The 13,624-nt window shown below is 41.0% G+C and overlaps 1 protein-coding gene across 2 annotated transcripts in view; it reads left to right on the forward strand.

Moving 5' to 3' along the window:
* The window catches only part of DDR2 (discoidin domain receptor tyrosine kinase 2), a 238,325-nt gene extending 226,393 nt beyond the window's left edge, over window positions 1-11,932 (forward strand). For both annotated transcript variants that reach the window (XM_010594918.3, XM_010594920.3), the window contains 2 exons: window positions 1,042-1,191; window positions 5,367-11,932. In XM_010594918.3, the coding sequence (XP_010593220.1) occupies window positions 1,042-1,191; window positions 5,367-5,501 (285 nt within the window). In that variant the 3' untranslated portion in view covers window positions 5,502-11,932. The remainder of the gene's footprint in view (window positions 1-1,041; window positions 1,192-5,366) is intronic.
* The last annotated feature ends 1,692 nt before the right edge of the window (window positions 11,933-13,624 follow it).

A 13,624-nucleotide genomic window follows, 5' to 3' on the forward strand; every position in this document is an offset into this window, starting at 1 on the left:
ACTAGATGGTACCTGGATACCACTATCTACTGGCTGACTGGGATCACAACAGAGGGTATCAGACAAAGTGGGAAAAAAATTGCAGAACAAAAAATCAAATTTACAAAAAAGACCAGTTATTGGTCCAATAGAGACTAGAGGAACCCCTGAGACTATGGCCCTAAGACACCCTTCTGAACTGGAACTGAAGCCATTACTGAGACCACCCATCAGTCAAACCATAGATAGGCCTATAAAATAAACAACAATAACCAAGAGGAATGTGTTCCTTAGAACAATCTATTATACAAGATCAAAAGGGCAACACTTGTCCAAAAACAAAGATGAGAAGGCAGGAAGGGGTAGCAATTCAGGACAAAAGGAAACGGGGAGCCCAGGATGAAAGTGGGAGGAGGGTAGGCACATTGTGGGGAATGGAACCACTGTTACGGAGCACTTTGTTTACAGACTATCGAATGGGAAACCAACTTGCTATACAAGCATTCACCCACTGCACGATAAAAAATTTAAAAAATACAGAAAATATTCAATGCATGTCGATTACATCTGAATCTCACTGCTGGTTTTTAAAGTCCACGCTTCAAGACTGCAGCTGTCACTAAACAGGGAAATGAGAGTCCTGGATTCACCATGAGACTTACTCCAGGCACTTAAACCAGATTACATTATCGCCAACATAAAAAAAAAAAAAGGCATTCTAATTCTGCTTTTCCCAGGGGTGTTTTCTCAAAGCTACTCTGGAGCCTAGAGACTGACCTTCTGACACTAAATTGGAGAGTCAGGTACCTTACGGCTGCTTCCCTTCAGCCCTTGGGTCTCATCTTCCAGGGAAGGGACCTACATTGAGATCATGGGGATGAGAGAATGGACTGTTCTTGGGGCCAAACATCGTGTTGTAATTTCTAGATCTTCTATGCATATCTTGGCCATTTCAGGGGGATACCTTGGTCAGGGGAAGGGGGCTAACTCCAGATTATGAAAATCTAAACTAGTCTTGTTGTGCACAGGTCATTCTGATTTTCCCTCATTTTCCTTAAATAGGGCAAATTCACTACGGCAAGTGATGTGTGGGCCTTCGGGGTAACGCTGTGGGAGACTTTCACCTTTTGCCAGGAGCAGCCCTATTCCCAGCTGTCCGATGAACAGGTCATTGAGAATACTGGAGAGTTCTTCAGAGACCAAGGGAGGCAGGTAAGAACTATTGAGAATGGATGGATGTGGGCTTGGGTACTCTTGGAGGAGAGAGAAAGAAAATCCTGATTTAGCAGCATCAGCCTGAGCTGGAAGACGAGCTATTTGGATGGTAGTCATTTGTCACTAATTATCTGAATCACGTGAAAGACCAAAGTCCCCCCAGGGGCTCATCAGACCTCCTCCTGCCACCGCCCCCCCCATCAAAGTTAGTAGGAAATAAAATCCACAATCTTAATGTTTTATCTATTTCTTGATCTCAACTGTGTGGTTTGTCTTCCTGGTTCAATATATATATATAAGAACAAAAATATAAGCTTAAAAAGTGACTAAGAGATTTACGGGCATTTGTTTAAATGGCACCTTAATATAAGACACGGTGTTGACTTGGACTATGTAGCAATGTTTCTAGACTTGTATATCCAAAGATGGGTCTACTGCATCCTGGATTAACTGCTCCTGGAAGGCACCTCTGGCTTCTCAGGACTTGCGGAAAGCTGGGTTTCCAAGCTCACAAGGAGTCCCAATTCCTAGCCAAAATACTCCAAGCTTTCTTTGGGTGGCTCAGTTTTTAAAGTTCCTGTGAGGTCCGAGATTTAAAGCTTGCTAGTCGCTGGAAAAAAAAAAATCTTTTTTTTTTTAGTCGCTGGGGCCCTGAACTTTCCCAAATTGGCCTGGCTGCAGCGTTCCCTTGGAGTGTGGCTTCTCAGGCAGGAAGATGACAACAATTGGGGAGGGAGAGAAAACTCTTGCAGAAAATAAAAAGTGAATCTTTGGTGCCTCTAATTAATCCACGCAAGGAAGAGACAAGGAAATAGCAGGATATAATGCAATATTCAGATTGGAAATAAGAGGGTGGTCCTGGAATTTAATTCTAAGTATTTTACTATAGACATTTTGGTAGCAGGTGGTTTAAATCATCAATCTTGAATATGAGGTAATTGCTTTCTTACTATGGTGAAGGGCAAATTTACTCCAGTGTGCATGAAATAAGAGAGTGGGCCAAGGACAAATGTTTGTTTGCTTTTTTTTTTTCCCCTAGACTAACATCTCAGTCCACGGCCACCCATAAAGAAACTCATGGCCAATAGAAAATTCAGCCTTATTCACCATAGCAATGGCCCCAATTTGCGTATATTCTGGAACTGTAGGCAAAAAGAGGAATGTTTTAGTATCCCTGAACTTATTATTTAGTGACTGAAACCCTACAACGAAAAAAATGGTTATATGAGGCAAAATTGGACTACCAAACATTCAGCATGTTCTTTTTTCCCACTTTATGTCCATGGTCTGCTTTGCATTAAAAATATTATTGATATACCTTTTTACTTAGCACAAAGAGTTACATATTAATTATTCAAATATTATGCTATTCAATTCTACAAGAAGACACATTGCAACATTCTAGTGGAAGTTTTAATTTATTTTTAAATAATCAGTTTAAAATGGTCTACCATTTTCACCTTCACTAAACATACAGTTCGATCAACTACCACACAGTTAAGTATCTGAGTCAAATATCTGACTAAAGCCAAGGTCAAAGCAAATATTACCATTATCCACTGAAGAAACTTCTCACTCATAAGCGTAAGTATAAGTTTTTCTCAACAAATTAGTAAATTTATTGCATTAGCTTATTAAACATAACATTAAATGTATTATTACATTTTAAATTACTACTACCTTTTATCATTAGCATTTCAGTACTCAAGCTTCAAGAGTTTGACAGAGTGTGGGAACAGCAATTTCTCAGCACTAGCAGCTGCTAGGTTGACTGTGTAGACACTAGACAACACATGTATGATCTAATTCATTTTCAAATTCACAGTTAACAATATCACCAATTTATTGCACATAGCAGATATAATGCCGAAGAAACTTCAAAAACATGAGTTCTAGGAGGAAATTCATACTTAGGAGTTACAACTTAGGCAAATCTTAAATTCTTCATCTTCAACTGAAAGTACTCGGAAGTCTGTAGCAATAATTACAATTTTTTTTTAAATGTACTTGACATGTTTGCTTTTATCTTCACAAGATGTGAGGAATTCCCTGATAGCACTTTTCTTGAAAGCTTGTAGCTCAAATGAAATTAAATAACTAAAAATAGTTTTTAAAGCTTATTTTGTTTAATGTTATGAAAAGTAATGAAATTCTATAAATGTAAGATTAAGCATGAAATGTAATTTCAATTAATTGCCAAGTTTAGAAGATTCTGAAAAATCTTGATAATTTAACATTTAAATTTTATTGACATCTGTTGGCTCAAAATGGATAGAAACAATATTCTTTCTAAAGTTACTGAATACACACCCCAGAAAGTTTTAAGTTTCACCAGCAGTATATTACTTATTATCCTGTACCATCATTTTACATGGGTAATATTTTCTTTTAAATGGTTGGTATCTTATAGCCATACTCATTTGTAACGTACAGGGTTAAGGATTGTCAGATATCATGAGATATTCCAGTAGCAGTCAGAGTTATTTGCCTTTTTACTTGTTAATTAAGAGTTGATACCCAGAGGGAATAAGCAGACTCTGGGAAAAACCCAGCTTATATGATGATGCATGACGTAGCTAGTGCTGGGGTGGAAGAAGGCAGGGGGCAGAGGGAAGTGGCTAATGTTTACTCAGTTGCAGATATTGGACCAACGAAGGCAACAGATGGTTCCATGGTTCAAAGAGCATGGGACGTTCAGGTATCATTCAGAAACCTGTCAATGTATCAGGGTATTCAGAAATGTAGGTAAAGAGATGACAGCAATTGATTGTGGGCAACAGGAGTTCTGACCTGGTTCTATTGACTTGGTTGTCCATAGAATAGCATTTTGTTTATGGAAGCTCTGAAGGAGCCCTAGTGGGGCAGTGGTTAAGCGCTGTGCTGCTAACCGAAAGGTCGGCAGTTCAAACCCACCAGCTACTCTGTGGGAGGAAGATGTGGCAGTCTGCTTCTGTGAAGATTACAGCGTTGGAAGCCCATTGGGCAGTTCTACCCTGTCCTATAGGGTTGCTATGACTTGGAATTGACTCAACAGCACCAGGTTTGGTTTTTGGTTTGGTTGTGAAAGCTGTGTATATTCATCTATGATCCAGTCAGTGACTGGGAATTTCAGAGTGGAGACAAATACAGCCTTAGACTGGAATTTGGGGCAAGGCTATGTTGCTGTTGTTAGGTGCTGTCCAGTTGGTTCTGACTCATAGTGGCCTTGTGTTCAGCAGAACGAAATGCTGTCCGGTCCTGCGTGATCCTCACAATTGTTGCTATGTTTGTGCCCACTGTATGCAGCCACTGTGTCAATCCTTCTCCTTGAGGGTCTTCTTCTTTTTCGCTGACCCTCTGCTTTACCACATATGATGTCCTTCTTCAGGGACTGGCCCCTCCTGATAACATGTTCAAAGTATGTAAGGTGGGGTCTTGCCCATCATCACTTCTAAGGAGCCTTCTAACTGTACTTCTTCTAAGACAGATTTGTTCCTTCTTTTAGCAGTCCATGTTATCGATGGGGTAAATGTACAGATGCTGGTATAGAATGTAAATAGAAATTCGATTTCCTCTAGACAGGGCCAAACAGAGGAGGAGAGCACAGAGAAAACTATGCTTAAGAACTACATGGGCACGTTTTATAATCCCAGGAGCTTCATCTGACTGAGATTTTATTCCTGTCAAGGAGCTGGGGCAACTAATATACTTCTTGTTGCTGCCATATTTGATTCAGCCAATATAAGCCTCAACATAGGTGGGCCTTCAGGAAATCCTGCTCTGGAGAACTGGAGAAGAAAAGCCAAAAAAGAAAAAAAATGCCAAAACAAAAACAAACAAACAAACAAAAAAAAACACCAAACCAAATCGTTGCTGTCAAGTCGATTCTGATTCATGGAGACTCTACAGTGCACAGCAGAACTATCCCACAGGGTTTCCATGGAGTGACTGGTGGATTCGAACTGCTGACTTTCTGGTTGGCAGCTGAGCAGGTAGCCATTGTGCCACCAAAAGACAAAGGAAGAGGAAATAGGAAAGAGATTGACATAATTTAGAGCTCTCGTGAGTAGGGATCATTTCGGTTTTCAATTTATGAAAGTGAGGAGGGAGTAATCAAGCCATGATGCAATGACCCTTCCTTTTTTCTCCTCTTCTTAATACTCTCTTTTTGTGTTTGTTTTTATTCTCCAAAGACCTACCTCCCGCAGCCTGCCATGTGCCCTGACTCTGTGTATAAGCTGATGCTCAGCTGCTGGAGAAGAGACACCAAACACCGCCCCTCGTTCCAGGAGATCCACCTTCTGCTCCTTCAACAAGGGGATGAGTGAAGCCGTCGATGCTGGCAACATTTCCACAGCCCTGGTCCCCCTCACAAGACCTACCATTCACCCGTGCCGAAGCCACTCCATCTGGACACTTAACGGACCTGAGAGACTGAGGCTTGTTTGCTTTGTGTTCCTTCTGTCCCTTTTCTTCCCCCACTCCACTCCCCAACCTCATCCCCCAACACTATATCCTTTTTTTTTTTTTTTTTTTTACATTAAAGAACTAAAAAAAAAGCCTAGGGCAGAGAAAATCTAGTAAGTCTTACTTGATATACCAAGATGTTGGCTAACAAAGGCTAGAAAATTCAGATAATTTATAAAGCTTAAATATGCTTGTGTTTATAAATGTGCAGATTCTAGAATATTTTGTTTTCCACGTCACTCACTCTTTAAAACGTATTTTCAGAGAGAGACACTTGAAAGATACTAATGTCTGGGGAAATGTGAGATTAGGTTTAGGGAAAACGCTTGGTAGGTGTGGAGAATCTGGGGAAACTGTATTCAGCAACTAATCCCGGGAAGTTTCCTAATTTGGCCTCTGGGCAAGTCTTTGAACATCTCTCTGCATTTCCGCAGCTTCTGTGGAATGGATGTTTTGTTCATTCGTGGGCAAGGGTCCAGGTTGGGGTCCATATATGAAGTATAGAGGATGTGGATAGGAAAGAGTGTCTGCTATGAGGCTGTATAAAGGAGAATTGTCATTTATAAAACAAAACAAAACAGTACTCTATGCGTGGAAGGATCCTTGAATAGAGAATGCATGTAGGACAGGAGGTCTACAGAGGCCAGGTAACAGGTATGCTATTCATTTGTGATGTCTGCAGAAGGTCCTTCTCTTTGTTTTGCTCAGACATTTTGAAGTGTGTTTTCATGGAAGCCTACTTTTTGAATCAGTAAAGAGTGGTGTTTTGACATCTTTATCCTAGGCCCCCTGGTTCATCTTCTTCAAATCTTCTGGCTGTTTTAATGGATGAAGTCTTGGTGGGCATCATGGGCTGGGGGCTGAATTTTTTAGGCATAAAAAGCTGAATGCCATGTACAGTAGGGAATAGGTCTGAGTGTCCCCAAAGTGTCGACCTAAGAGCAATGGGGAGAAGTTACAGGGTGACTAATTTCCACTCCCTACAAAGGAAAACACAGCCAGAGTCAGAGTATACAAGGATGAATGGGCTGTCTCCACAGATAGAGAGACGTTTGTCACTGAAGACATTCAGATATAGGCTAGAGAACTATGCAAGAAAGATGTGGGTTTTCAAACACAATATAGATGGTTGTATGAGATGGTATTTAATGTCCTTCTAACCTGAGAGTCTTTGATTTCAGAGAGGCAAGGAGTGAGCACGATGAGAAAAGTCAGCCACTGGTACTACTTAAGCGTATACATGCTTCTGCCACCTCCTCAGCGATGATTTTACCACCAGAAAAGAGCATGAGGCTCTGGTTTCTTTTCCTCCAGAACTCATGGAATGGGTACACTGTCAAGCAATAGTTCCCTTAGAATGGAAGCTGAGCTTTCACACTCTACAAATCCTCAGATTCAATGGGAAGCAGGAGAAAAGAACCCTCAATTCTTGCTGAAGAGAAACAAGAAAGGATTACAGGATAAACTCCCTAAACTGAGAAGAAAGTCTTGAGCCTTAGGTCTGCTTCTGTTGCCCTCTCCCAGTCCACCTTCTACACAGTCTCTCAGGAACTTGAGTGTTTCTCCCTGTTCAGCCTTTAGCATTACCCAGACCACTAAAAAACAGAAGCATAAATCCCAAGTCTCCAAGATTCATTTTGCAGACCTGCAAACAGCCTTTCCTCAGAGTTGTCCTATGACTCTGGGCTTTATTTCTTCCCAGGGCTAACTTTAGAGACACTATTAGTTTGGGAGTTTTGATCTTATTTCTGCCTCAAGCCAAGTGTGTCATCACAGGCAAGTCATGTTGCCTCTTTGGGCTTTTGTTTCCTTAACTATAAAATATAAAATTAGGTTAGACAGTCTTGAAGTCTCTTGTAGCTCTGATATGGGTAAGCGCTCCCTGGACAATTGGATTTACAGCTGATGTGGATTCAGTTATCTGGCCATCTCCTGCCTTGCAATTTTGGTCATAGGTCAACAAAAGAGATCGTGGGGGGAAGTCACTGTAATAGTAACACCTACCATTTATGCAGTGCTTTTTTAAAGTTTACCAGGTGCTTTCACATACATATGTCATTTGATAACATGCAGGGCCAGGCATGTTCTCTTATACCTTGGTTCCTGCCATGCTCTGCTTTCAAGATAAGTATTGAAGTCACTAGAATTAACAGGACTTGAATCAGGCCCTGCAGCCTATTCTCCTTTATCCATATACTTCTAGGAGGGCTACATCCAGACCATGCCATGACTTCTTACGTGGCAAGAGAAAATGATAGCATGTCCCCTTCCTTTGCCCACCATCTCCCCACTTATTTCTTTTTTGATTCTGACTCAATTCACTACACCGCATGATCCAATATAAAACAAATCATGTTTAAAGCGAACTTAGTATGTCTGATGTCCTTGGCCTCGAGTCACAGAAGTAATCTGTTTCAGGTAGCTACCAGTTACGTATTATCATGTATAGTTATCCTTTTCTGGGATGAAAAAGGCTTCAACTTCTGGCACTGAGATCTTTGTATTACAGACACAGGTTTAGCTTGTAGCGTAGTCATACCTACAGTGTTTAGCTGCACAGATCTAAGAGACCCAAGAGATCTTAGTATGTAGAAGTTAAATGTAGCTCAGAAGTTAAAAATTATTTGGAAAAGAGGTAGGAAAAAGGGTGGAAAAACTGTGGGGCCTTGTTACCTTTGTAATAAGTCAACCTCTTCACGATATATGGGAAAAACTGTTACATCCAGATTTTGTTTTTGGATCGTCAGATCTAAATTTATACTTTTGCTGGTCAACGAGATTACAACTAGGTCCAAATCTTGGTGAGCTGTCCAGGCACATATGTGAACAGAGAAGATGTGGAATTGAAAGAGGCTCCCCCACGGGGAAAATACTGAGCACCTGTGTATTCTAGACTATTTCAAGTGCTGAGGATAATGGTGGTTAAGAGGAAATCAATTCTGCCTGGACTGGCCTTGGTTTTCCAAGTGTGTTTTGGAAACAAAGGCCAAGAAATGGGGAATTCACAATAGTTCATGAAACTAAGTGTTTCCTTCTTTTGCCTCTGTTGATAAATCACCTTCAAGTGTACAAGACTATAATGAAGAGCACTGTATGCAAGTGAAGTGAAAAAAGTGAATAAATGAATGTGTATACTACTGAATTGGGAGGGGGGAGGGGCTAGAAAGGAGGTTACATGAAAGAGGTAATGGAGAATGTACCAGAAGGACGCAGGAAGGCCAAGCAAGGTAAAAAAAAGGACTAGCCAGAGCTGTTGGGAATCCATTCTGAAGCACGACAGCAGAGGATAAGAGAGGGTAAGAAAAGTAAGTGTCTTGAAGGATAAATATGGATGGAGAAAGAAGAAATTCTGGATGATGGGTATTATAAAATATTAACTGAAAAATGGTAAGTCAGGAACAGTCTATGGAATAGAAGGGAGATTTTCAGAGTTTTTAGAAAGAGAAGTCCTTCACGGATATAAAACCCCATAAGCAACCACCAGGGAAAGACCTTTTCATTTCAGAGGAAATGAGTTGGAGAGGCAGGCTGAGCACCTGTGTATTCTAGACAGCTATGAGTCCTGGGGATAATGGTGGTTAAGGAGAAATCAGCTCTGTCTAAACTGGCCTTGGTTTTCCAAGTGCTGCTTTGGGTAAAACCAGGACTTAGAGATGGGGAATTTATGGAAGCTCATGAAACTTAGTGTTTCCGTCTTTTGCCTCTGTTAATAAAATCTATTTTCAATAGATTTTTCTGGGCACAACACTGTTGTGCCCACAGTGGCCTCAGGCAAATATTGAAACTGTAGGCTTAAGTCAGACAAGGCTAAATCTTGTTTGATATCTGCACAAAGAAGTATGTGCCATGTTGGAAACATGTGTTTTCTAGTTCCCCCCAGGCTTCCCACAAGAAAGCCACGATGTGGGTCTTCACCATGTGTTTTGAGTAAAGGAAAAGAGGCAGAGTGTTTAAAAGAGGGAGAGAGATGAAGATGTTACAAAGAAATATGCTAAAAAAGAACAGCATCTGTTTTGCCCAAAACTATAAAAAATGAAGAAAATTACCTTTAGGGCTCAGATTACCCCAATATATGGCTATTAAGTCTTTGATTCTAAGTTGAATTTATAGGCCTGGAATTTTCTATCTTAGTCTTTTCAGTAAGACTTTGAACCTCTAGCACTGCATGTGGTCGACCCCTTAGTATTTCTGGAAGACATAGATCCTGATGTATGCTGGAAAATCCTGAATTTTAACTTAACATTCTCATAGGAACAGATAAATGTCATTACCACTTGGTAAATGCCTTGAAATGCTGTATTGAGAGGAAAAAGACTGGAATAGCTAATGGTGATTCGATGTCTAGCATTTTGAGTTATCTGCTACAGTTAGTTGCATTACTTGTAGTGACTAGAGGCAGCCACTTGTGGTGGGTAATTGTTTAGTTACTGGATACTTTTGTTAAACTTGTTATTTTGACATGATTTAAGACTCCAAAGGAACTGCAAAAACAGTGGAGAGTTGCCTGACATTTCAACCAGCTTTCTCCATCAAAAACATCTTACATAACCACAGTCCGATTTCAAAACCAGGATAGTGACATTGTTACAATACTCTTAGCTAAACCACAGACATTCGGTGGCTGGATTATTTTAATAACACTTGCTGATTTATAACCTGATCCTCCTTGGATACAGAGGGAAGGGCAGTACCTGGGCATAATTGTATAAAATTCCAAAGAGAATACATCAAATTAATCTGTTCCTTTTTCAGTGGGCCATAGCCTACCTCTGCTGTTTCTAAATTTTCTAACTAGATTGGCTATTTGGCATCTGAAACAGTCCAAGAACAACTTCCGGGAAATCAGACTGCACGAAAGATAATAAGACCTGCCCGTAGTTTTCTGGGTAGAGAACTGGGTTAAGAAGAAAACTCTAGATTGTCCTGCAGTTTCTAGAAGTGAATATGATTTGTAGTTGTGATCAGGAGAGGACTTTAGAGTAAGCTAGTATTTAGGTCAAGAGCTAGGTGGCTTCAGGGATAGCTTGTCCAAGGAATCTAGTGTAATGGTATTGACCCTTAATGGGTTAGTGATAACCATTTTCAGAATATTAGAGAAGTTTCATTTGCCTAAACATCTATTTGTAAGTGGAAAAACAACCATACTATTGGACCAAATTAAATACTAACACAGCAGTAATCCGGGCAGAAGCTGAAACTCCAGTTTTGTGGCCTACAGCTTTGAGTTTTGTGACGGCAGTTCTAAGCTGCCTTGTTCAAGTCACAAGGTTCTAACTCGGTTCACCACTGCCTACCCCATGTCCTGTAAAGTTTCTGGCACATAGTAAGCACTTGATAAGTATTTGCTGAATATTGTCTCTTCATGTAATGAATAAAAGACAGAAACAAAAACTTGTTATCCAGCATAACTGGGGGTGAATTGAGGAAAAGGTGCTTTGTTGTAACCTGGAGGGTTTACTTTCAAATCGGGGAGAAGAAAAAGTACCCAGACTCATGCCTGGGTATGGACTTTCTCCATTCGACTATTTTCTGATGCTGAAATTGATTTATGGAGATGCTTCATTCTTTGAGGTATTTAGATAGCTACACAGGGTGGTTCTCGATAGGACACCCCATCAAGAGCAGGCACCACATTCCGGCTCTAAACCCAGCCCGTTGGAAACAAGCTATCTAGTTTCTCCTGTGGACACCTTACCTTGTCAACAACTTCTGGGACCTCTGCAGGAGAAGCACCAGAGTCCAGAGCCAGCCTGTGTCACACACATTCACAACAGCATGTAGAGGAAGAATTTGCAGAGAGACTCATGGGGAAGCATAATGGGATAAGGTTATCACTTTCAGTGAAAAAAGATGTTTTCTTGAATAGAGGCTTGAAAACAAGTGAAACTGCGGAGGTTTCCTGCAAGCATACCAAGAGTTTGTAACCTAGCCTATCCATTTTATGTCTTTTACTACTCATGCTATTCTATTCCTTTCCCCTGTTGTCCGGTAACTTTTTCCCAGGACTGAGTTTCTGATGCAATGTGGTACACCCTTACTGTGAGGAGGGAACATCTGGGCCCTATTTTGCAGGCTTTGAAGGATGATGTGTCCTGTCAAGGGTTAAATAGCAAACTGATTTCATTTCTGCTTAAAGCTATCGTAGTCGTTCCAAAATAGAACACATACAAATCGTCTGTATTTGAAAAAGAAACGTGATACTAATTGTATATGTTCTTTTCTTTATTTATTCTCTGTAAGTCTGTCAGATGAGAAATTGTAAATAACAGTGATTAAAGAAACATGCTACTGATGGATGGCTTCTTTCTGTGCAAACACCACCATTCTGGACTTTGTTCCCATTATTGGCCACCTCTTAGGAGAAACGATGGGGCTCAGTTATGAGGGGGGTGGATGCCGCATATATGCATGTAACAGAGGGCTACCTACATGGGCTTAGAAGCCCTGGAAGGAGCCCTGGTGGAACAACAGTTAAAGGTACAGCGGCTAAGCAAAAGGTTGGCAGTTTGAACCCATCCAGCGGCTCCATGGAGGAAGACCTGGCGATCTGTTCCCATAAAGATTATAGCCTAGAAAACCCTATGGGGCAGTTCTACTCTGTCACATGGGGTCACTATGAGCCAAAATCGACTCAACAGCACTTAACGATAACTCATATATTAGTTTACTGTTTACTAGAAGAAAAGCATCTTGGTCTCCGATACACCCAAATACACGACAGGCTGGGGTTTTATGTCTTCCTATTAGTCCAGTTATAGAGACTCTGATCCAGAGTGAATTGGGGATCCTTCATTATTGTGGCTGTTACACAGTTGTCTTATTTGTTGTACAGAAACCCCTTCTAAATCCAAACATGGCCTCAGACTGCCTGCACATATACAAAGCAACAAACATTATGACCAATCAGAATACAGAATGTTTTCATAATAGAAATTAGGATCATGTTTCCTACCCAGTCCCTGGAGAAAAACTTTATATTCTTATTTTTCTGAAAAATATAAATGTAATCTTTCAGCTATGACCATGATAAGTAAGGGAATAGATAGATTCTCCCAGAATAACCAGGGGATTCAAGAATGCACACTCTGACCCCCATGGTGTGTGGTTTGATTCCAGGACTAAAGGCCAGGGATTCAAGTGGCCATGTGGTACGAGTGGGGATGGGGAGAAGGAAGTGCAAAATAACAGGGAGAGGAGGGACTGTATGAGGCTGTGAATGGGGTTTTGGGCAGTGGGAGGAGGGTTGGTGAAGCAATAGTTAAAGCTCTTGGCTATTAACAGAAAGGTTGGTGGTTTGAACCCACCAACGGCTCCGCGGAAGAAGAGACCTGGCAATCTCCTCCCTTAAAGATTACAGCTTAAGAAACCCTATGAGGGCAGTTCTGCTCTGTTCTTATAGGGGTACTATGAGTCAGAATGACTTGATGACATACAACAACGATGGGTAGTGGGGGTGCCCCTGGGTGGTGCAAACGGTTAAGCGCTCGGCTACTAACCAAAAGGTTGGCAGGCTACTTCTGAAAAACCAGCCATTGAAAATCCTATGGAGTGCGGTTCTATGCAGTTGTACTCTGAAACACATGGGCTTGCCGTGAGTTAGAATCCACTCAAATGGCAACTTTTAAAATTTTTTTTAGAATAGTTGAAAGTGGGATAAATGTAGGTGAATTCCACCCAAATATTAAAACATTTTTGTTTATTTAGGAATCTAATGTTCAAATAAGGAGCCCTAGTGGTGCAATGGTTAAGTGCTCGGCTCCTAATCAAAAGGTTGGTGGTCAGAGAATCCCTGATGGAGCAGGAGAGCAGGGGGATGCAGACCTCAAGTTCTCGTAAAAATACCAGGCTTAATGGTCTGACTAATACTAGAGGGACCCTGAAGGTCATGGTCCCCGGACCCTTTGATAGCCCAAGACCGGAACCATTCCCGAAGCCAACAATTCAGACAGGGGTTGGACTGGACTATAAAACAGAAAATGCTACT

The sequence above is a fragment of the Loxodonta africana genome, chromosome 3, assembly GCF_030014295.1.
Source record: "Loxodonta africana isolate mLoxAfr1 chromosome 3, mLoxAfr1.hap2, whole genome shotgun sequence".
NCBI classification, from domain to species: domain Eukaryota; kingdom Metazoa; phylum Chordata; class Mammalia; order Proboscidea; family Elephantidae; genus Loxodonta; species Loxodonta africana.